This window comes from Octopus sinensis, linkage group LG4, assembly GCF_006345805.1.
Source record: "Octopus sinensis linkage group LG4, ASM634580v1, whole genome shotgun sequence".
NCBI lineage: Eukaryota > Metazoa > Mollusca > Cephalopoda > Octopoda > Octopodidae > Octopus > Octopus sinensis.
This window is the reverse complement of record NC_043000.1, coordinates 149,230,504-149,255,065: the sequence shown is the minus strand read 5'-3', so window position 1 is coordinate 149,255,065 and position 24,562 is coordinate 149,230,504. Positions and strand designations below refer to the sequence as shown.

At 39.0% G+C, this 24,562-nt stretch overlaps 1 protein-coding gene across 3 annotated transcripts in view; it reads right to left on the bottom strand.

Moving 5' to 3' along the window:
- Window positions 1-24,562, bottom strand: part of LOC115211030 (cyclin-dependent kinase 4-like) — a 142,312-nt gene that overhangs the window by 13,081 nt on the left and 104,669 nt on the right. Inside the window, exon 9 of one of the 3 annotated variants that reach the window (XM_029779881.2) lies at window positions 2,212-2,707. The exons of 1 other annotated variant lie outside the window; for it this stretch is intronic. In XM_029779881.2, coding sequence (XP_029635741.1) covers window positions 2,662-2,707 — 46 coding nt within the window. In that variant the 3' untranslated portion in view covers window positions 2,212-2,661. Of the gene's footprint in view, window positions 1-2,211; window positions 2,708-5,899; window positions 6,170-24,562 lie in introns of those variants that run through there. One more of the 3 variants, XM_036502558.1, reaches the window with a different exon arrangement.

Below are 24,562 nucleotides of genomic sequence, written 5' to 3'. Positions count from 1 at the left end.
CTTCCAAATGCCAACCACTTTACAGTGTAGACAGGATGCTTTTTATGTGGCACCAGCACTGCCAGGGTCACCAAGTAACTTGCAAGAGAAGGAATCTTTGAGAGGAGAGGGGGCATTGGAGGAGGGGATCTTGTGTTAGAGATGAAAAGACAGAGTGTGACAGAGAGGCAAAGAGACAGAAACAGGTGTCTTGCTGTACAGGAGGTACATGGTTACCCAACAAGAGAGAGAGAGAGTGATCAAGAATGAGAACAGAAACAGATGTGCTGCTATAAAGGAGATATACAGTTACCCAGCCAGAGGGAAGAGCAAGAGAAAAAGAGTGGAAGACAGCAAGAGTGCAAAAAAGAGCAGGAGAGAGATGGTGGCAAAGTACCAGGGTATACTCACAAGGAACAGGGATCAGAACATAGATGGGATGATAAAAAAAGGAAGGACATTATAGATACTATAGACCTAAATATATTACATGTTGGAAAAAAAAAAGACAAATTGAGAGGTGAAACACCTTTGACCACAGGTCTGCTTAATTATGCTGATCTGTGGCAAAATTACAACAACAACAACAACAAACATCACTTGGAACCATACATGTCATATGACCAAAAAAAAATCCAGAAAAGAAAAAAAAAAAAACAAGATGCTATCAGCACAGAAGATCCTCATTTCATTGAGAACTCAAGTGTAACAACTTCTCTTGCTCTCCCTGCCAGGTTCGGAATTGTACACATTCACATGTATGAGATAACAATCTGATTTGCATTAATCTACAGTTTTGAACAATTTACTAAACTAATTCTCTATCTGTTTAGTCTAAGCTTTCCACATAGAATACTAACATTGCTGAAATCTCTTTTACTTTCCAAAAGAGTGTCTAAACAGAAGCAGCAGAATTTATCGCAGTCGATTAGATTGACCCAGTATGCAACTGGTACTTAATTTATCAAGTCCGAAAGGACGAAAGGCAAAGTCAACCTCAGTGGAATTTGAACTCAGAATCTAAAGTCAGAGGAAATATCGCTAAGCATTTCACCCGGTGTGCTAATGTTTCTGCCAACCTGCCTCCTTCAAATTGAAAATTATTATAGCAAGGATTTTATTTTATTTTTATTGTTAGGGAAGCTTAAAACTGTTTCTAACAATTTAGGCACAAATAATGTGCTTAAGAAGACTTGTCTAACTCAATGGGGTGAAAGGTAAAATTGATCTTAACATGATTTGGACTCAGAATGTAAAATGCCAGAAGAAATATCTGATGGCATTTTCTCCAATGTTTTAAGAATTCTGTCATAATGATTACATACGAATTAGTTTTACAACTACTAATGGTGCTACTAAAATGTAAATGTAGTGCTAAATGGATAAAAGTGGGATTTTACTTAGAGAAATTTATATTTTCTAAACTTCCAGAAAAAAATATATTTCTAAAACCTATGTAGCTACCTATTCTACTGAGTTGTATATACTGACAAGCAAAAAGTTATGGATGAAAAACAATGTACATAAATACACACATACACAATCATCATGATCAGCATGATCATTTTACGTCCACTTGGACGGTTTTCCCCAGGCAGTGTTTTATGGCCAGATACCAACCCTTTTCATTGCCTTTTACAGTATATAGAGACACAGTTTTCTTCACAAAACTGAGATATATAAACACACACACACACACACACACACATATAAAACCACCCATAACATCTTTAAACAGGTTTGTGGTTATGATGCCCCAGACAAGTATAAGTTATTAGTTACAAAATAATGTAACCAGATACTTCAAACCAAATAACAATTTAAAATAAAAAAAACTAATGGTGCAAACATTAGTTGGTTTCTTTTTTCCTTTTAAAGAAATGAACTGAAGAATTTATGATAATGATACTTTGATCCAAAATACTACTGACCTAACTATAGATGCAATCCATCAAAACAGGTTTGTTATAGAATAATTTTACTGTTGCTGCTGCTGTTATTGTTGTTGTTGTTGTTGTCATCGTCATCATCTAGCTATAGCCAAATAACAGGATATAGTATGTTTATACTGAGAGGAAAAATATTTTTATGAACAGATATATTTCTAAAACTTATTTAGCTACCTATTCTACTGAGTTGTATATACTGAGTTGTATATAGCGGTGGTGCCCCAGCATGGCCGCGGCCTTCGGGCTAAAACATTTTTAAGGATTTAAGGATTTTAAGATGACATCAAGATATTGATAAGAATTAGTAGGAATTGTTAACTGAAGAAGAAGTTAAGCTTTACGACAACAGACCAGAGAGAGAAAAATAGGAGCAAACAGTAACAATATTCTGTAGGTTATATACAAAAGTTTCAAAACGTGTGTGTGAGAAGCACAACAGTTACATAGTTGTAACATTCTGTTTTTATGAACCATGTCAGGTTAACAAAATCAATGCATGCCCAAATATATTCATACCATACAGTAACTGACAAATATAGCACAGCAAAGTCAAGGAAACAAAGAGAGATAGATGGAGAAACCATAAGTCACTTGAATTATTTGGCCATTTGGAGTCTTTTCCATCATTCCATTTATACAATCCATGTGTTGAGAATTGTTCTTTTTGTATGATTTTACAGAAGTGTCACAAGTGAAGTTTTGGTCCTTATTCAAATGTGTTAAGCTTTGAAGTCTAACATACTGAACTAGAATTACAGTTTTCCAGACTGAACCAGCACCTGAAAAAAAAAAAAAAAAAAAAAGCAGTTTAGAACTAAATTCTCACACAAAATAAAAAGCATGTGAAACAATAATATAAATAATTCAATTTACTTCCTAATAAAATAAGTAAAATTATAGTTCCACACCAACCCAATTTCAGTACTAGAAATTTTTTTTCCAGCAGTTTTTTGGAGTGCAATCATCTTTGTTGACCTCATAAGCTGTTAGAAATGCTTTTTCTCCCTCAGAAATTCCCCTTTCCAGTCCTGTTCCTTGCGTTCCTCATTTCAGGAACCAATTCCATGGCCCCCATGCACCCCATGGAATATATATATATATATAAGTAAAGGAAGCTGGGTGGCAGGTGTACTTAGCAAGGGCTGCACCATGTTACTACTAGTTTACCCCAGGCAGGTCTTCTGCCAGCTACTTTGCTTATATATATATATATATATATATATATATATATAAACACAAATGGACTGAGGTTCACTACAGCTGTTTCAAACATGTTATTTATTGATGAATAAATCAATTACATCATGTAAAAAAACAGTTTTCTTCATGTGAAATAAAGTTTAACATATAGGATTTTTTGCACAAATCGTACAGGATGGATACTGACTCTCTCATCTCAATGGCAATTGATAGAGTAAACTGAGGACTGCTATTTTGATGTTAAATATATGTGGTGTTAAATTGGTCGACACTTCCAAGTCATAAGAAGCTAAGGGATTCCAGACAGCTGGTGCCAGTTACTAGATAAAATACATGGAGTGGCTTAATGAGTGTGCATATGTGCTGTGAAGACACAAACATAGAACTTTCAATAAGATAAAGAAATATAAATATAAAATAGAATAATCACCAAAAGGAAATGATAAAAAAAGCAATAAAATAAAATTGAATACATAGGTACAGAGATATGCCTGTATGCATATATATAGCATAGAAGTAGATCGAGCTACTCCTGATAACAGAGACAAAACCCTGATTCAAAATGATGGATGATGAAAGATATGTATGTATACAAGTAGGAACAGCTTAAACACATAAGCACTCACACACACACACATTATAAATCTTTGGCAGAAACGTTAGCAAGCCGGGCTAAATGCTTTGTGTTATTTCGTCCGCTGCTGCGTTCTGAGTTCAAATTCTGCCGAGGTCGACTTTGCCTTTCATCCTTTCGGGGTCGATAAATTAAGTACCAGTTAGACACTGGGGTCGATGTAATCGACTTAATCCATTTGTCTGTCCTTGTTTGTCCCCTCTATGTTCAGCCCCTTGTGGGCAATAAAAAAAAAAAAAAATAAATAAATAAATAAATCTTGTATAATTCCTATATCATAAACGTAAATGAAATAGAAATAAAAGTAAGTTTATATTAAACATTAAAAAATCATTAAATCCTTTGGCGTAAAACTGAACAATTTAGAGAAATCATAAATTTAACTGTAAGTCCTAAGAAATAAAACAGCATCAGCAACATCTTCCTTCATCGAAACTCTGAGATCTGACTTGCTAAGTTTTCAAGCAGAGAAAAGCCTCTTCACACTAACTTGAGTAGGAGGAATAGCTGTCACCATGCTAGCTGCTTCTCTGATGATTTCAGGGCAAATCTGAACAAGTTCTTCCAATGGTGTTGCACATGAACGATCATATTTCTCTATCTCTTTTAGTGCTGTATTGAATTCTTCTTTGAATTTTGACAGGTTCCAAATGTACTTTTTCAATTTTCACTTTTTCCTTTGTCAATCTTTCCAGATATTTATCAAAATTGTCATCATCATTGGAAGATGATGACTGAAACTCGGACTCTACCGAAATATTGTGAATGTCTGGATTTTCCATTTCTGAAGATATGGGTAATAGTCCCTTCATTTCTATAGCAGGATGACAGAGTTTCCTTTGATTTAGTAATTTGATTGTCATCTAACGGAATTTGATTCTTTAGATCAACAAACACAGAAGACAGCAATATCTCATTTTCTGTTAATTGAGCTTCCCTTCTTTCCATAGAAGTTATTATCCCATTAGTAATTAAACCCCCTCTTCTACTATGCTTGAATATCAAATTTTTCCATTCCCACAGAAACTGTCCTGCAGTCAAATCTTCAGCTTGTAGTTTCTCAGTAATTGCATATGGAAGAACAAGAAGTTCTTCTAATTCAGTAGCCTGATTCCACTGCATGGTTCACTCAATGATATTGCAGGGTTATCAATATCTTCCAGGACAGATTTTAATTCAATCACCCTTTTTACCATCATATAAGTGCTTTATCAAGTATAGCTCCTTTTCTTCCAAGTCTTCTGATTATAGCATCAATCTTGAGTATTCTTGCTGCTATGGCTACCTGATTTAATTTTTCAATCAGAGTTGCTGCATGGGGATCTTTGAAACCAGCCATTATAGCAAGTTGTAAGGTGTGCACTGCACAGTGCATGTGCCGTATTTGGTAACATTTTGAAGCCTCTTCAGCAAGTGAGACAGCAACATCAAGTGTGTTATCCGAATCCTCTGATTGTTCTATTACTTCTTCTTCTTCAAGATTTATAGTAGCTCTTTCATCATCAGCGATTTCTTCATTTGCATTCAACTTCTCAATAGTTTTAATCATATTTGATGCATTATCAGTAACAATGCAGATAACTTGTTTCTTTTGGATTTGATATTCTTTCATAACATTTTCTATCAAGGCCTGAAGGTAATTACTATCATGATTTGCTTTGGTGTCTTTAACAGCCAGTGTCTTTGTCACAATCTTACCATCATCATTACTTTATGCCATGTAGCTGCATCCATTTTTAAAAACATGTACCAGCTCTGGAGAGTTTTCTGCAATTCTTTTTTCGCAGTTGCTTCATTAACAACAAGTTTTCTGATACTTTGCCTATCTAATGAAACATCAAACTTTCTAGCCATTTCACCATTGAGTTGAAGAAATGCTTGCTGTGAAAATAAACTTAGAGGCATGGCATTTTGTACAACTATATCAATAAGATACTTCTTAAATGTTTCTGTAGTCATTGTTATCGTTATTTTGTCAGAAGTAAAGAACTTTGTGACACTTGTTTGCTTTGCAATTGACATTCCACTAACTGATGGTGAAGAACTTGGCTTTGCTTCTTGTGCACTTGGGCCTTTTACACTTGTTTTATCCTTTTCATTTACTTTTCCTAAGACTTTTGGATGGAGGCACTCTAAATGTCTTTTCAAATTACCTGCTCTTGAAAGAGTGTTTTTATTAGAACCGCTATAAGCACATATTTTGCTGTTACAAAATTTTCCAGTATCATCATTATTACTATCTTCTCCATCAACCATACATTGACACACAAAATATTTGTTAACTTCAGTGATAGTAAAGTGTTCAAATACACTAGATTTAGTAGATTTAGCTATTTGTTTTTTCTTTCTATATTGTAGGGACTGTCAACATCAACAACATCAATGGAAATATAAACAATATTTAATTCTGAAAAAAAAAACAAACAAATCAAACATGAAAAACACTGACCACATAAATTACAATTAGTGCTAATGAGTAAGCATTGTTAAATTACTATAATATTTATTATTATTACACACATGTGAGTGAGAACACTTTGAGATATTTTTGGTATCTAACATATGTCAGATACTGCGAGCGCTGCTTCTGATTGGTCAATCCATGGTGATGACCCGAGGTCACGGTGACAGCACTGCTTCTGATTGGTCAGTTCATGGTGATGACCCGAGGTCACGGTGACGGCACTACTTTTGTCATTCATAAGTTACAACTAAACGTGAAGAATTTAGTTATTGGGTTAATAAAATATGGTCGTTTATTCGTGTGTAATAAATAAAATACCAAACTCATTCCCTATGGATACCGTATTTATTACAACTCGTGGCTTGTAAACGTATCTAACGAGCGAAAGCGAGTTAGATACGTTTACAAGCCACGAGTTGTAATAAATACAGTATCCATAGGGAATGAGTTTGGTATTCTCTTTATATATTATATATTGTCACAAAAAGTTAGGATAGAAGCCACAGTGATATTAAAGAAAATAAAAAATTTTCTTCAGAATTTTAACACTAAAAACGAAAGAAACAGAATTAAATTATCGTTATAAATGACTATCTAGTATCTAGCTGAACAATTTGTGCAGAAACCTTGAATGCTACATTCTCTTTAACAATTTTATTTTCTATAAAGTAAAGTATAGAAGCCATCTTATCATGGCTAACCACATTGGGGAGGGGGTCTTACTTTATAGCCCCAAGAGATCGTCGTCTCTAGCTGGCTTTAGACACTTCTATTGTTGTTCAGTTTATTATTTGATTATGTTCTATTATGAAACATAATTAAATAAACTATATATTTTTTATCAAACAAACAGGAGTGGCTGTGTGGTAAGTAGCTTGTTTACCAACCACATGGTTCCGGGTTCAGTCCCACTGCGTGGCACCTTGGGCAAGTGTCTTCTACTATAGCCACGAGCCGACCAAAGCCTTGTGAGTGGATTTGGTAGATGGAAACTGAAAGAAGCCTGTCATATATATGTATATATATATATATATATATATATATATATATTATATATATATATATGTGTGTGTGTGTGTTTGTGTGTCTGTGTTTGTCCCCCTAGCATTGCTTGACAACCGATGCTGGTGTGTTTACGTCCCCGTTACTTAGCAGTTTGGCAAAAGAGACCGATAGAATAAGTACTGGGCTTACAAAAGAATAAGTCCCGGGGTTGATTTGCTCGATTAAAGGCGGTGCTCCAGCATGGCCGCAGTCAAATGACTGAAACAAGTAAAAGAGTAAACAGTATAATATTTTTGAGGAGTCGGAGTTAGCGGATTTTCACCGATTCCGACTCTGATCCCTAAAACACAAAAATTGTCTCAACTCCAACTTCAACTCCACAGCCCTGCACACAACCCCACACAACACACACATACACAAATATACACACACATAGATACACTTCCACACACACATACAACAGAATGACACACAAATAGATACACACACACACATTTATACAGAGAGAGTGCCCAACAGAATGGCACACACACACACACACACACCCATACATTTGCATACACACACATATACACATTCCCACTCTGTCCCTGCACACATCCCAACACATGCACACATGACCACCACCACCACCCTCACCTATTCAAACAATGCACCCACATTCCACCTCACCCCTCTCTTCCTCTCACACAATGTAGACACACACACACGCATGCAGACGCACACACATACAAACATACAAATGCACATATACCTCCGCACACAACATTCACATACATGCACACACACACAACATGAACGCACATACATAAACACTTCAACATTCACTCACACGCACACAGAAATATACAGAGACAAAGACAGACAGAGACAGAGTGGTACACATGCACCCATACACATGTCCACACATACACACATTCCCGCTATGTCTACGTACACATGCCAACACACAAACACACATACATGCACATCCATTCACACACCCTACAGACGGCTTGTCAGACAGCCTTGAAACTGCTGTAACTCACGACTGGCCATCCCATATATGCACACATGCAAAAACACACATGCACTGCCACAACCATGATTTTTTTTATTTTCCATAAAGATATACAAAGAATGGACAATACAATCACGAATGATTTTACATATAATAAAATTAAATTACGGGTGGCTCAACACATAAATTATTTTAAGAATAAAAATTTAATTAATTCTACTGGCCTTAGTAAATATATGTGGGAACTAAAATCTAAACATATTAAGTACAATTTAAATTGGGAGACAGTTTGTAAGGCAAAATCATATTGAATAGGTAGTAATTTTTGTTTATTGTGTACTAACGAATTTAAGGAGATGTTATTAACTAATAATAAAAATTGATTAATTCCCTAGACGAACAGAAAATTATATGTAGACATAAATTAACTTATATAATAAGTTTAGCTAATTTGTGTATATATATAAACCTTGTTTTATTTTACTAATTGTTGTAGTTATAATTTGTAGTAGTAAAATGTGTATAAATTAGCATGAGATTATATAGTGTATATTACATAATTAGAATAAGATGAAAATTAGATGTTTATAAAATAAATAAATAAATGAAAATACATTAAATTATAGAATTTTAGCTTAATTTATGTTTATTATATTATGTATTTTATGTATTTAGTATTTAAATTATTTAGACTTTACAATTTTTCCAGTAAATGGTACATTAAAGTTAATTTTTTTCTTATTCTCACAGCTAAAATACATTTGTAATTTTAATAGCTTAAATACATATTTCTATCTATTTCTTCTATAAATTCTATTTACGCCATATTTTCACGCGATACATTTCTTATAAACACTAAGTTCTATGTATTACGTTTAAATTTTTAGTTAACAAAAATCCTTCGATAAGATAAATTTTGTTTTTATTTTAAGAAATATTGGTAAATGTTTTTCGATTATTCATAGTTAATACACGTATTTATATATATATTTATTTGATAATTAGTATAAGTTAATACAAGTACATTTATTCTATTATTATTTTTTTTTATTTATTATTTTAGACCTGATGAGTGACTATATTTTTAAATAGAATTAATTTTAGATCGATTTATTATTATTATCTATTTGAAAATATAGCCACGAAACGCGCGTAGACTGTTACTACTATTTAATATCTATTGTACTTTATTGATTTTAAGAATAAGGTTTTTATAGTATGTTTTCTATATGGTGTAAATAACATCTTCCATTATTGAATTAATAGAAGATTTTCTCTAAGGCTTCCTTCAGTTTCCATCTACCAAATCCACTTACAAGGCTTTGGTCAGTGCAAAGCTATAGTAGAAGACACTTGCCCAAGCTGCTATGCAGTGGGACTGAACCTGAAGCCATATGATTGGGAAGCATGCTTCTTAGCACACACTCACACCTACACCTTTATATATGTGTGTGTGTGTGTGTGTGTGTGTGTGCTGCAGGCTGATGAATTTGACCAGATAAAATGCTTAAATAATCTTGACTATTAATACTGCCATGAAGGGAAACCATCGGGCTAGCGGATTTCCAAGTTATAGCCCACCCCCAAAGATCATCACAGATCCTTCTCCATGTTTAACAGTTAGAAGAAGATAGTCTGGGTCAAATGCTTCTTTTGGCTGTTTCCACACATATACTTGGCCAGTGGTCAGAAATGAGGTGATGGATAACTCGTCCGAGAACATAACATTCTTCCACTTCTTTAGGGACCAATTCTGTAGTTTTTTACTCCACTTTAAATGCTTTGAGTGTAGTGGATTTCTGACTGCAGTACTCCCATGAAATCCAGCTTTGTGCAGCTCCCGGTAAACAGTTTTTGTGGAAACTGGGTTTTTAAGGTGGTCATTAAGTTCTGCAGTAATTTTGGGAGCTATTTTTTGTGAGCCTTTCTAACAATTCACGTAAGAGTCCAACGGTCCCTATCTGAAAGTTTTGGTCTTTTTCCAAAGTTTTATTTCGATGAGGAGGTTTTACCCTCTTTTTCAAAGGTGTCATTACTTTTGAGACAGTACTTCTTGATACACCAAATATTTTGGCAGTTTTAGTTACGCTAGCACCTGCCTTACAAGCACCAACAATTTGACACTAATAATAAATCAAAAAACATAAAAATAAACAAGCTTTTGATGGTTTTAAAGATATTTCAAAATTATGATGCTATGATGCTAGGTGTTTCCATTATTTTGTCCAACCCCTGTATATGTATATACATGTGCGTGTTTGTGTGTATGTATATACACACACACACACACACACACATATATATATATACATATATACATATACATATATCCTTTAATTTCGTTTATGGGAAATGTTTTGAATATGCATATAAAAGCTTCTATTGTATAATGCTAGCTACAGTCTAATGATGCCAACAGGCAATACAAGTCTTTTTGGGTTGCACTAAGCTGTGTCGATATAATGTCGGATACATCATCACCATCATCATCGTTTAGCGTCCGCTTTCCATGCTGGCATGGGTTGGACGGTTCAACTGGGGTCTGGGAAGCCAGAAGGCAGCACCAGGCCCAGTCTGATCTGACAATGTTTCTATGGCTGAATGCCCTTCCTAACGCCAACCACTCCATGAGTGTAGTGGGTGCTTTTTACGTGCCACCGGCACACGTGCCAGACGAGGCTATGATCGTGAGAAACATGTGACTTGTGGAAGCGTGCATGGCAATGCATTGAAGTGTTTGTGAATTCCATCCAAGTATTATTATTGTTTATACATATACGCATATTTTGAGTTCCACTTTTCCTGTTTGCACCAACATACTCTTATATATGTGTGTATATATATATATGTATGTATATATATATATATATATATATATGTATGTATATATATATATATATATATGTATATGTGTGTGTGTGTGTATATATATATATATGCGTGTGTGTGTGTGTGTGTGTGTGTATTGTTGCTATTATGTTAAGCTGTCATATGTCCAAATTTGGCCAAATATGTTGTCTTTTTTTTTTGCAATATTTAATTTTGCTTGCAATAGCTGGTTTTTGGTCAAACTATCAGATGTCAAGATATGAAAATTGCCAAAGTGTCGTACAATGGTTTAACACTTTTCAAAAGTATAGTAAATTCCACATATGACAGTTTTGCAGAAAATATTTCCGACTGAAAATATACATGCATGGAGTTACGATTTTATGCACCCAACAAAGTATTATTGTTAAGCTGAAACTGTTGTTAATGTAAAAAGAAATGGAAGGGTGAAACTACTTTTTCGTTTACAGAAAAAGCAACGTTTTGGACTTATGACACTTTTGCATAATAGCAACCATGTGTGTGTGTGCGTGCATGTATATATGTATGTGCATGTATATATATATATATATATTGTAAAGATGAGGGTTAAAAATGTAGATACAAATATTGTGCCCACACATACCTAGAACTGTCTGCTTTATAGTTACTCTGTACAAGCACCAACAATTTGACACTAATAATAAATCAAAAAACATAAAAATAAACAAGCTTTTGATGGTTTTAAAGATATTTCAAAATTATGATGCTATGATGCTAGGTGTTTCCATTATTTTGTCTAACCCCTGTATATGTATATACACGTGCGTGTTTGTGTATGTGCATACACACACACACACACATATATATATATATATATGTGTGTGTGTGTGTAACAGGAGGGCGGTGCATAAATCCCAAATTAGAAACCCTGATTACCGCAAAATACCGGTCAGCGGACACATAGATAGATGTGCTGGAAATGTAAATCCGAAATTTACAACTAACCCGCTCTATAAATTCAGTGACAACGCAACCTTCACACAACGCCAAAATAAAGAACTATATTTCATAAAAAAATTTAGACCAAGTTTAAACACCCTGGGCCAGGAATACTAAAACAAAAGATAAGTCCTCCGAAAAGGAGAACCAAATTTCACCACGGCCGCTACTTCAAACAGACACTCACTCTGACGGAAATATGCCTTAGTAAAAATGGAAAAAAATTCTTTCGTGCAAATCTGACCCTCATACATACGATACAGCTAAGGGTCAGACCCGATTCTGATTGGTCAACAAGTTGATGACGTCTAGCTCTGCTAGAATGGACAGGATACAAACAGGGGACAGTCATTAGTCAGAATATTGATGACGTCCTTTTCTGCTTGAATAGTCACTTAACAAGTACAGACAGGGGGCAGATCTAATGTAGCTATAAGTCGTGATTGGGCAGAATCTGGATGACGTCCCGCTCTGCTTGACTAACGAAGCGACTGGTCAAAACAGGAAACAAACAAGAGGCAGATATAATGCAGCGATTGGTCAAAACAATGATGACGTCCCGTTCTACTTGACTAACGAAGCGACTGGTCAAAACAGGAAACAAACAAGAGGGAGTTATAATGCAGCGATTGGTCAAAATAATGATGACGTCCCGTTCTACTTGATTAAAGCCACCTAACAAAACGATTGGTCAAAACATTGATGACGTCACGCTACGCTAGATTGACCACTTAACAGGCATTATAAAACCGAGCATTTCACAAAAACTCACTAGAACCACCCAGCGAACTTCCACCATGGGTCATCACAATTGCTTAAGGTAAAAATGAATTCCTCGCTCTTTCGGAAACATCAATCTTCTGTATTGACCGCTTTCCACCACTTTGATCTGTTTTTTGTATTGAATACGTATCGCCACCGTGGGCCACTGCATCGAACACTTTGAACATATAGCATGAATGAACATACTTCAAACTATATATCAACTATACATGAACTCTAAGATGTCTGACTCCGTTGTGTATTATAAATGAATTTCTTGTGTTTGACGGCATGAGCTGTCTCTTTTTATATATAACTTTTTTTGATAAGGTTCATTTCAGGAACTGAAACATGTTATAATGTATATATAAAAATTAAAAATTGTATAATACAGCAGCATTTTCGAACTTCATTTTTTACAAATATATATATATATATATATATATATATATATATACATATATCCTTTAATTTTGTTTATGGGAAATGTTTTGAATATGCATATAAAAGCTTAGTCTAATGATGCCAACTGGCAATACAAGTCTTTTTGGGTTGCACTAAGCTGTGTCGATATAATGTCGGATACATCATCACCATCATCATCGTTTAGCGTCCGCTTTCCATGCTGGCATGGGTTGGACGGTTCAACTGGGGTCTGGGAAGCCAGAAGGCAGCACCAGGCCCAGTCTGATCTGACAATGTTTCTATGGCTGAATGCCCTTCCTAACGCCAACCACTCCATGAGTGTAGTGGGTGCTTTTTACGTGCCACCGGCACACGTGCCAGACGAGGCTATGATCGTGAGAAACATGTGACTTGTGGAAGCGTGCATTGCAATGCATTGAAGTGTTTGTGAATTCCATCCAAGTATTATTATTGTTTATACATATACGCATATTTTGAGTTCCATTTTTCCTGTTTGCACCAACATACTCTTATATATGTGTGTATATATATATATATGCCAACTCCCCTTTGCTTGCGAAGACATGTTGGGGCAAGCGAAAGCGAAATCGAATTGAACCAGCCAGGATCCCTGGTCTGGTGGTACATAAAAAGCACTATCCAACTCGTGGCCGATGCCAGCGCCACCTCGACTGGCTTCCGTGCCGGTGGCACATAAAATACACCAATCCGACCGTGGCCGTTGCCAGCCTCGCCTGGCACCTGTGCAGGTGGCACGTAAAAAGCACCCACTACACTCACGGAGTGGTTGGCATTAGGAAGGGCATCCAGCTGTAGAAACATTGCCAGATAAGACTGGAGCCTGGTGCAGCCTTCTGGCTTCCCAGATCCCCAGTCGAACCGTCCAACCCATGCTAGCATGGAGAACGGACGTTAAACGATGATGATGATGATGTATGTATATATATATATATGTATATGTGTGTGTGTATATGTGTGTGTGTGTGTGTGTGTATTGTTGCTATTATGTTAAGCTGTCATATGTCCAAATTTGGCCAAATATGTTGTCTTTTTTTTTTGCAATATTTAATTTTGCTTGCAATAGCTGGTTTTTGGTCAAACTATCAGATGTCAAGATATGAAAATTGCCAAAGTGTCGTACAATGGTTTAACACTTTTCAAAAGTATAGTAAATTCCACATATGACAGTTTTGCAGAAAATATTTCTGACTGAAAATATCATACATGCATGGAGTTATGATTTTATGCACCCAACAAAGTATTATTGTTAAGCTGAAACTGTTGCTAATGTAAAAAGAAATGGAAGGGTGAAACTACTTTTTCGTTTACAGAAAAAGCAACGGACAAGAACGGATGGTGCTTTTACGTGCCACCGGCAAGGGGCCAGGCAAGGCTGGCAACGGACACAAACGGATGGTGCTTTTACGTGCCACCGGCACGGAGGCCAGTCGGGGTGGCGCTGGCAACGGCCATGAACCGATGGTATTGTAAAGATGAGGGTTAAAAATGTAGATACAAATATTGTGCCCACACATACCTAGAACTGTCTGCTTTATAGTTACTCTGTACAAGCACAAACAATAGAAGCATTTCTTTGCTGAATATCATTACGTAGTGCTAAACAAACTGGAGAACATTGCTGAAAGTGTATATAACTCGAGTCCCCCAGTACAGTTTGAGATCAAAAATCTCCACAATTGACATGATCTTCTTAAGACAATTAGAAGAAAAATGCTGAGAACAAAGACAACCATTCTACATTGCTTTTGTCAACCTCATGGACGCCTTCCACATTGTGAGCAGAGAAAGCCTGTTCAAAATATTTGCTTAGATCAGGTGTTCACCAACCCTAATCAGGATTGTTCACTCATTCCACCCACATGGAAGGCAGTTTGATTGTTCTTCCTCGGAACTCTTCTGCATTTGCAGTGGAATGAAATGGGGTTGAATCTTCTTTGCTGAGAGAAGATACAAAGAAAAACTGGAAATATGGCCAAGAAAGAAATAAGAATTAGGAATAAAATGAGGAGAATCAGGAATGAACTCAAGAGACAAGGAATAAAATGCAGCTAGATGGCGTTGTATGACGTATGATGAAGACAAAGATAACACGAAGAGAAAGAGAAGTATTAGTCAAGAAAGAAGACAAAATATGAATGACTGTGATGGGCAAGAATATTTTGTACAAGTCAGAATTTAAAAAAACGGGCTAGAAGAAATCGAATTGAACCAGCCAGGATCCCTGGTCTGGTGGTACGTAAAAAGCACCATCCAACTCGTGGCCGATGCCAGCGATGCCTCGACTGGCTTCCGGGCCGGTGGCACGTAAAATACACCAATCCGACCGTGGCCATTGCCAGCCTCGCCTGGCACCTGTGCGGGTGGCACGTAAAAAGCACCCACTAACTCACTCACAGAGTGGTTGGCGTTAGGAAGGGCATCCAGGTGTAGAAACATTGCCAGATAAGACTGGAGCCTGGTGCAGCCTTCTGGCTTCCCAGATCCCCGGTCGAACTGTCCAACCCATGCTAGCATGGAGAACGGACATTAAACGATGATGATGATGATGATGATGATAAAGAATAGACAAGATTTCCTGGAAATTAATCGAAGGATTAAGAAGGAAATAACAGGATATTTACTACCAAGTGGGGAGATATTTATGATTGACACTGCACCACAAAATGGGCCATGGAATTTTCACAGGTCAGTACCAAATGAAATACTCTCTCTTTTACTCTTTTACTTGTTTCAGTCATTTGACTGTGGCCATGCTGGAGCACCGCCTTTTAGTCGAGCAAATTGACCCCTGGACTTATTCTTTGTAAGCCCAGTACTTATTCTATCGGTCTCTTTTGCCGAACCGCTAAGTAACGGGGACGTAAACACACCAGCATCGGTTGTCAAGCAATGCTAGGGGGACAAAACAGACACACAAACATATATTATATATACATATACGACGGGCTTCTTTAGTTTCCGTCTACCAAATCCACTCACAGGCTTTGGTCAGCCGAGGCTATAGTAGAAGACACTTGCCCAAGGTGCCACGCAGTGGGATGAACCCGGAACCATGTGGTTCGTAAGCAAGCTACTTACCACACAGCCACTCCTGCGCCTATAATAGCAAGTGTAATGGTTTGACTATTACAATCGCCGGTTATCAGAATATAGATCTCGAAATCAATCACCATTTATTTCTAGCTGCTGTGGAGTGAGTAGATATAATTTTGTTTGGAGACTTTGAGCCGGACTCTGCCTGTAGGTTACTAACGGCTGTTGTAGATGGTGATGATGCTATTGCTGAAGATGATGCACCGACATTATGCTTCCAATTAAAAGACGTGACTTTGACGGATATGTTGCTGGAAAGACAAGCAACGACTTGTATATGGTATTGATTTAATTAGTGAAACAGATGTAATTATGACAAACTAGAAGGGCAAAAGATTAGTTGAATCATTAGAGGATTAAACAAAATGCCTTATGGTATTTAGTTACAGCCCTTTATATATCAACTTCAAATCCCTCCGATATCAATTTTGATTTTTGCTCTTCCAGGGTCGATAAAATGAATTATCAGTCAAGTACTAGGTCCATATCTCCATATAATAATTAGCTCATATAAATGTTGGTTGGGTGGTTGATATCTCCATTTACATTTTACATTGTATATAGAAAGCAGGAGAGAGAGTAGATGAAAGATATCAAAAAGTTATAAGATGTGCCATTTCGGTACGCATACTAGGCTTGGTGGCAGGCAATGAGTAAAAGAACACTATCCACACACAGTGAGAGAGAGAGAATCATAGATATAGAGGGGGAGGAGGAGGAGTAAATGAGAGTAGTTATGGAAGGAATTATACAAAAAGAAAAGATTTGTTCTCTTCAATTTTATTTTAAGGTTATAAATATTTTACTTTCGAAAATTAGTAATCATAGGCACAGGACTGGCTGTGTGGCATGTAGCTTCCTTACCAACCACATGGTTCCACTATAGCTTCTGGCTGACCAAGGCCTTGTGAGTGGATTTGGTAGACGGAAACTGAAAGAAGCCCGTCATGTGTACGTATGTGTATATATATATATATATATATATATATATATATATTATATATATATATATATGCCAAAAAGCAGACGAATCTGGAAAAAAAGGACATGGAAGCTTAAGAACCTTTCACATGGTGAGAGATTTAGGGATATCCTCACTGAGAAATTTGATGATAGGAAGGAGGAACTACAGTCCTGTGACATAGAAGGCAGCTGGGAATTCCTGCAAGACAGCTTGCTGAGTGCCACAGACCAAATCTGTAACTGGTGCAAAGTCCCTTCCAGACCTAGGGTAACATGGTGGTGAAGCAATACTGTAGACAGGGCCATTACAAAGAAAAATGGCTTGGAAGGCCTGGAAGGGTAGGGGTAGAAGGAGAATGTATCAGATAGTCAAAAGGGAGACAGGTATAGAAAGCCTAGGGTGTAGCAGAAAGAAGTTTGCCAATGCTCAGCTACTTGAGGACCAAAGAACTAAAGTATTTCAGACTAGCAGTATCACCCGGCGTTGCTCGGGTTTGTAAGGGAAATAACTATATAAGCATTTTTAGAGAGTTATAGCCAAAACATAGCAAAAAAAATGCATTAAAAATGGAAAAAAAAATGATGGTAAATTTTTTTTTAAATCGTTGACTCATCGTAGACATTTTTAGAGAGTTACTTCCCTTATATAATAGCGAAAAAATGCATTAAAATGGAAAAAAATGATGGTAAATTTTTTTTTAAATCGTAGACTCATCGTAGACGCGCGCTAATACCCAGAAGGGCTCGATATGAATCACGACTATAAGATACCCGGTTTTGGTTAAACTGCACCGCAAAATGTGGGAGTAGTTAGGAATCTAAGTCGTAGGAGACAGACACACAACTTGACTTTTATATATAAAGATTACAAGACAGTGTGTGGGAGAAAACCATGATGTCATAGGAGAGAAATGGATGATGGTGCTCTTGCATTTAATGATTCTGCAAAGAAAGAGGTTTGGAGATGCCATTATGAAAGACTGCTGAATGTGGAGAATGAATGGGATGAGGAGAGTCTGCCAAAGGTTGACCCAATTGAGGGACCAGCTTTCCAAATCGACAGTACCCAGGTAGATAAAGTAATTAAGGATATGAAGACAGGAAAAGCACCTGGCCCATCAAGAATCACAACTGAGATGCTTAAAACATCGTCCGGTGTGGGTTATGGTCTTGTCACCCGCATCGTAAATCAGGTAGTTCATGAAGGAGTCATACCCAATGATTGGTGTAGCAGCACCATAGTCAACTGCTACAGGAGGAAAGGTGATGCTTTAGATAGAAATAACTACTGGGGTATCAAATTATTGGATCAGGTGATGAAAGTTACAGAGAGAGTCATAGCCCAACTAATTAGGGAGAGAGCTAGCCTAGATGAGATCCAGTTTGGTTTTCTGCCAGGCAGAAGCATCACTGATGCTATATTTCTGGTAAGGCAACTACAGGAGAAATATCTAGCCAAAGATAAACCTCTGTACTTGGCTTTTGTTGACATGGAGAAAGCCTTTGACAGGATACCCCGATCTCTTATCTGGTGGTCAATGCGGAAACTGGGGATAGACAAGTGATTGGTAAGAGCTGCACAAGCCCTGTACAGGGATGCTGTCAGTAAGCTGAGGGTTGGCAACAAGTATAGTGAAGAATTCCGAGTAGAAGTAGGGGTTCACCAAGGATCAGTCCTCAGCCTCCTCTTATTCATTATAATCCTCTAGGCAATAGGAGGGGAATTCAAGACAGGCTGCCCCTAGGAGCTCCTCTATGCTGATGAACTTGCTCTAATAGCCGAGTCACTGCCAGAAGTAGAGACGAAGTTTAGGGTGTGGAAGCAAGGACTAAAATTGAAGGGCCTGAGGGTTAACCTAGTAAAAACCTCAGTCTTAGTAAGTAGGAAGGCTGTCAAATCACAATCCCCTTCAGGTAGATGGCCCTGCTCAATCTGTGGAAAAGGCATGGGTAGAAACTCCATATGGTGTAACCGGTGTAACCTATAGACACATAAAAGGTGCAGCAATATCAAAGAAAGGTTAACTGGGAAGACAGTTTTGTGTGTGGCAGATGCACAGTGGCAATAAACACTGAAGATGTACAGAAAACAGATTCTATCACATGCTAGGGGGAGAAAATAGAAGTAATAAATAGCTTCCGCTACCTAGGCGACCAAGTCTGGAGTGGAGGTGGTGGCCCTGAGAGTGTAGCGGCTAGAATAAGAATAGCCAGGGCAAAGTTCAGGGAGCTCCTACCTCTGCTGGCAACTAAGGGCCTCTCGCTCAGGATGAAAGGTAGACTGTATGATGCATGTGTGCGAACTGCCATGCTACACAGCAGTGAAACATGGGCCATGACTGCTGAGGAAATGCGTAGGCTTGAAAGAAATGAATCTAGTATGATCTGCTAGATGTGTAATGTCAGTGTGCATACATGACAGTGTAAGCGCCCTAAGAGAAAAGTTGGGCATAAGATGCATCAGATGTGATGTGCAAGAGATACGACTGTGCTGGTATGGCCATGTGTTATTATGGATGAGGACAGCTGTGTGAGGAAGTACACTCCCTAAGGAACCTGTGGAAGAAGTAGACCCAGGAAGACATGGGATAAGATAGTGAAGCATGGCCTTTGAACATTGGACCTCACAGAGACCTTTGGAGATATGCTGTGATTGAGAAGACCCGACAACTAAAGTGAGAACGCAGACATGCATGTCCGGCCCAGTCAAGAGTACCCATGATGCATTGAGCGATATGATATGCTTGAGAAAACCTGTTGAGTCAAGTAAATCCAATATCGTAGCTGTGGCCAGTGCCCCATGACTACCATTGGTAAGTAAAAAGCACTATGTGAATGTGATCAATGCCAGGCCCATCTGACAAGCTCCTGTGCCAGTGGCACGTAAAAAGCACCCACTACACTCTTAGAGTGGTTGGCATTAGGAAGGGCATCCAGCTGTAGAAACATTGCCAGATCAGATTGTAGCCTTGTGTGACCTCCTGGTTTGCCAGTCCCCAGTCAAACCATTCAAGCCATGCCAGCATGGAAAACGGACATTAAACAATGATGTGATGATGATATATAATACATTTTATATCGACCGTTGCCAGCACCGCCCCGTTTCGTGTCCGTTGCCAGCCTCGCCTGGCCCTCGTGCCGGTGGCACATAAAAAGCACCATCCGTTCGTGGCCGTTTGCCAGCTCTGTCTGGCACCAGTGCGGGTGGCACGTAAAAAGCACCCACTACACTCATGGAGTGGTTGGCGTTAGGAAGGGCATCCAGCCGTAGAAACACTGCCAGATTTGACTGGGCCTGATGAAGCCTTCTGGCTTCACAGACCCCAGTAGAACCGTCCAACCCATGCTAGCATGGAAAACGGACGCTAAATGATGATGATGATGATGATATATATATATATATATATATATATATATATATATAATGGTTGTATACTGTCAATTTAACATGACAGTAGGGGATTATACCACTGCTGTTTAGCCCTAGGAAGCATGGACGCTTCCTGATGGCTTCCTGTGTGTTTATATATTTACGAAGGGGAGACAAATACCCCTAGCAGCCAGGCCTGGGGGTATTTGTCTCCCCTTCGTAAATATATAAGGACACAGGGGAAAAAATGTGTCGAAGCCATCAGGAAGTGTCGATGCTTCCTAGGGCTAAACAGCGGTGGTGTAATTCCCTTACAGGACTGTCACGTTAGATTGACAGTATACAACCATTCTATCACCCCACCACCGTATATATCTCTATGAGATATTTAGAAATTTAATATTTCTGATTATATATATGTGGAGGCGCAAAAACCCAGTGGTTAGGGCAGCGGACTCACGGTCATAGGATCGCAGTTTCGATTCCCAGACCGGGCGTTGTGAGTGTTTATTGAACAAAAACACCTAAAGCTCCACGATGCTCCGGCAGGGGATGGTAGCGATCCCTGCTGTATTCTTTCGCCACAACTTTCTCTCACTCTTTCTTCTGTTGGCCTGCTCGCTTAGCCAGCGGTGTGGCGTCATTTAAAGGCTAAAACAATGTGAGGCGCATTGTGACCAGCGATGTGTAGCAACATCTGAGAGCCTGGTCAGTCACGGTGATCACGGTGTCACGGTGATATATATATATATATATATATGCTGTATCCAGGAAGTAAGGTGGAGAGGAGGTTCCGCTAGGCTCCTCACAGGGAAGGAACACAGGTACAAGATTTTCTGGGCAGGGAACACTGACGGGGTCGGGGGCGTGGGTATACTTCTTGCGGAGAAATGGGTAGGTAAGGTAATCAAGGTAGTCAGAGTAAGTGACAGAGTAATTAAAATTAGATTAGTCCTTCACCATAGGACAGCTACCATCATCTCGGCATATGCCCCTCAACCAGGGCTACCGGAAGGACAAAAAGACCAATTCTATGACACCCTATTGCGGACTACCTCATTGACAAATGACAGTGACCTTCTCTTCATGGCAGGTGATTTCAATGGACATGTTGGACGACATGTCGGGGGCTTCCATGGCGTCCATGGAGGCTACGGTTTTGGCTCTCGTAATGAGGAAGGAACCAGGCTGCTGGAGTTCTGCGATGCAAATGACCTTATGGTCTGCAATACCAACTTCAGGAAACCCACCTCTCACCTAGTCACCTACCGTTCTGGCAGACACACCAGCCAGATTGACTACATCCTTGCCAGAAAAAGGGAAAGAGGGCTGATTATAAATGCCAAAACCTTTCCAGGCGAAGAATGTACTCCCCAACATAGATTAGTAGTTAGCGACTTCAGGATCAGAGCTAAATGGTTGCCCAGAAGAAGACCAGCTTGGAGGAGAAGGGTCTGGAAGCTTAAAGATCCTGCAAATGGACAGAGATTTAGAGACATACTACTCGAAGCCTTTGACGAAATAGAAGGGGATATAGCTTCACTTAATGTGGAAGACAACTGGAGATTCCTACGGGACAATCTGCTGACAGCCACTGAACAGATCTGTGGATGGAGCAAAGTACCATCTCGACCCAGAGTAACATGGTGGTGGAACACTGTGGTTGACAGGGCTATTAGACAAAAGAGACAGGCTTGGAAGGACTGGAAGAACAGTGGTAGCAGGGAATTGTATCAGACAGCCAGAAGGGAAGCTAGGAGACAGGTTTATTTAGCCAGAGGGGAAGCGGATAAGAAAAAATTTGCCAATGTTCTGAGCCGTGAGGATGAAAGACTTGAGGTATTTCGTGTTGCAAGACAGTGTGTGAGAGAGAATCGTGATGTGGTAGGAGAGAAGTGTGTTCGCATGGATGATGGTTCACTTGCGCTAAATGAGGATGGAAAGAGAGAGGTTTGGAGATGCCACTATGAAAGGTTGCTGAATAAAGAAAATGAATGGGATAAAGAGAGTCTGCCGAATGTTGACCCAACAGAGGGACCAGCTATCCGCGTTGATAGTTCCGTGGTAGCTAAGGCAATTAGAAGCATGAAGACAGGGAAAGCCCCAGGCCCATCAGGAATCACTGCAGAGATGCTCAAAATGTCTGGTAGTGTCGGCTATAAGCCTAGTCACCTATAGTAATCAGGTGATACACGAAGGAGTCATACCCATGACTGGTGTAGCAGCATACTAGTCAACTGCTACAAAGGTAAAGGTGATGCCCTAGATACAAATAATTACAGAGGTATCAAGCTGTTGGATCAGTAATGAAAGTTACGGAGAGAGTCATAGCCCAACTAATTAGAGAGAGAGTTAGTTTAGATGAGATGCAGTTTGGGTTCGTGCCAGGGAAAAGCACCACTGATGCTATATTCCTGGTAAGGCAGCTGCAGGAGAAATACCTAGCCAAAGATAAGCCCCTGTACCTGGCTTTCGTTGACATGGAGAAAGCCTTTGATAGGGTCCCCCGATCCCTCATCTGGTGGTCAATGAGGAAACTAGGGATAGATGAATGGCTGGTGAGGGCTGTGCAAGCCATGTACAGAGATGCTGTAAGTAAGGTTAGGGTTGGCAACATGTACACAGAAGAATTCAAAGTAGAGGTTGGAGTCCACCAGGGTTCAGTACTCAGCCCCCTCCTATTTATCATAGTCCTCCAGGCAATTGTGGAGGAATTCAAGACAGGTTGCCCCTGGGAGCTCCTCTATGCTGACGACCTCGCTCTAATTGCTGAGTCACTATCAGAACTGGAGGAGAAGTTCCAGGTGTGGAAGGAGGATTTAGAATCGAGGGCCTTAGAGTCACCTAGCTAAAACCAAAGTACTAATAAGTAGAAAGGTAGACAATCCACAAATACCTCAGGAAGATGGCCCTGCTCGATCTGTAGAAAAGGTGTAGGTAAAAACTCTATAAGATGTACCAGTGTAAGCTATGGACACATAAGAGGTGCAGCAATGTCAAAGGTAGGCTAACTGGGAAGATAGTTTTTGTATGTGGCAGATGCTCGGGAGCATTGACCTCCGAAAATCTGCAGAAAACAACTTCCGTCACTTTCCGGGGGAAAAACTAGAAGTAGTTGATAGCTTCCGCTATCTAGGTGACCAAGTCAGTAGTGGGGGGGGTGCGCTGAAAGTGTAACTGCTAGAATAAGAATAGCCTGGGCAAAGTTTAGGGAGCTCTTACCTCTGCTGGTGACTAAAGGCCTCTCGCTCAGAGTAAAAGGCAGACTGTATGATGCATGTGTACGAACAGCTATGCTACATGGCAGTGAAACATGGGCCGTGACTGCTGAGGACATGCGTAAGCTCATGAGGAATGAAGCCAGTATGCTCCGATGGATGTGTAATGTCAGTGTACATACTCGACAGAGCGTTAGTACCTTGAGAGAAATGTTGTACCTAAGAAGCATCAGTTGTGGTGTGCAAGAGAGACGATTGCGCTGGTATGGTCATGTGGCGAGAATGGATGAAGATAGGTGTGTGAGAAAGTGCCAATCCCTAGCAGTTGAGGGAACCCGTGGAAGAGGTAGACCCAGGAAAACCTGGGACGAGGTGGTGAAGCACGACCTTCGGACGTTAGGTCTCACCATGGAAATGACTAGAGACCGAGACCTATGGAAGTATGCTGTGCGTGAGAAGACCCGGCAAGACTAGTGAAGCCATAACCCGTGGCCCCTACCTGGGACGTAGTCAGTCCACCTGTGCATACCTTCCTTCTTGTGACACTTGTGAAGACCTGTTGAGGCAAGTGAAAATCAAATCAAATCAAACCAAATCAAAATAGATGAACATCAATGGAATTTGTATCCTTGTGGTACCAGTGACGGTGGCACATAAGAAAACCATCC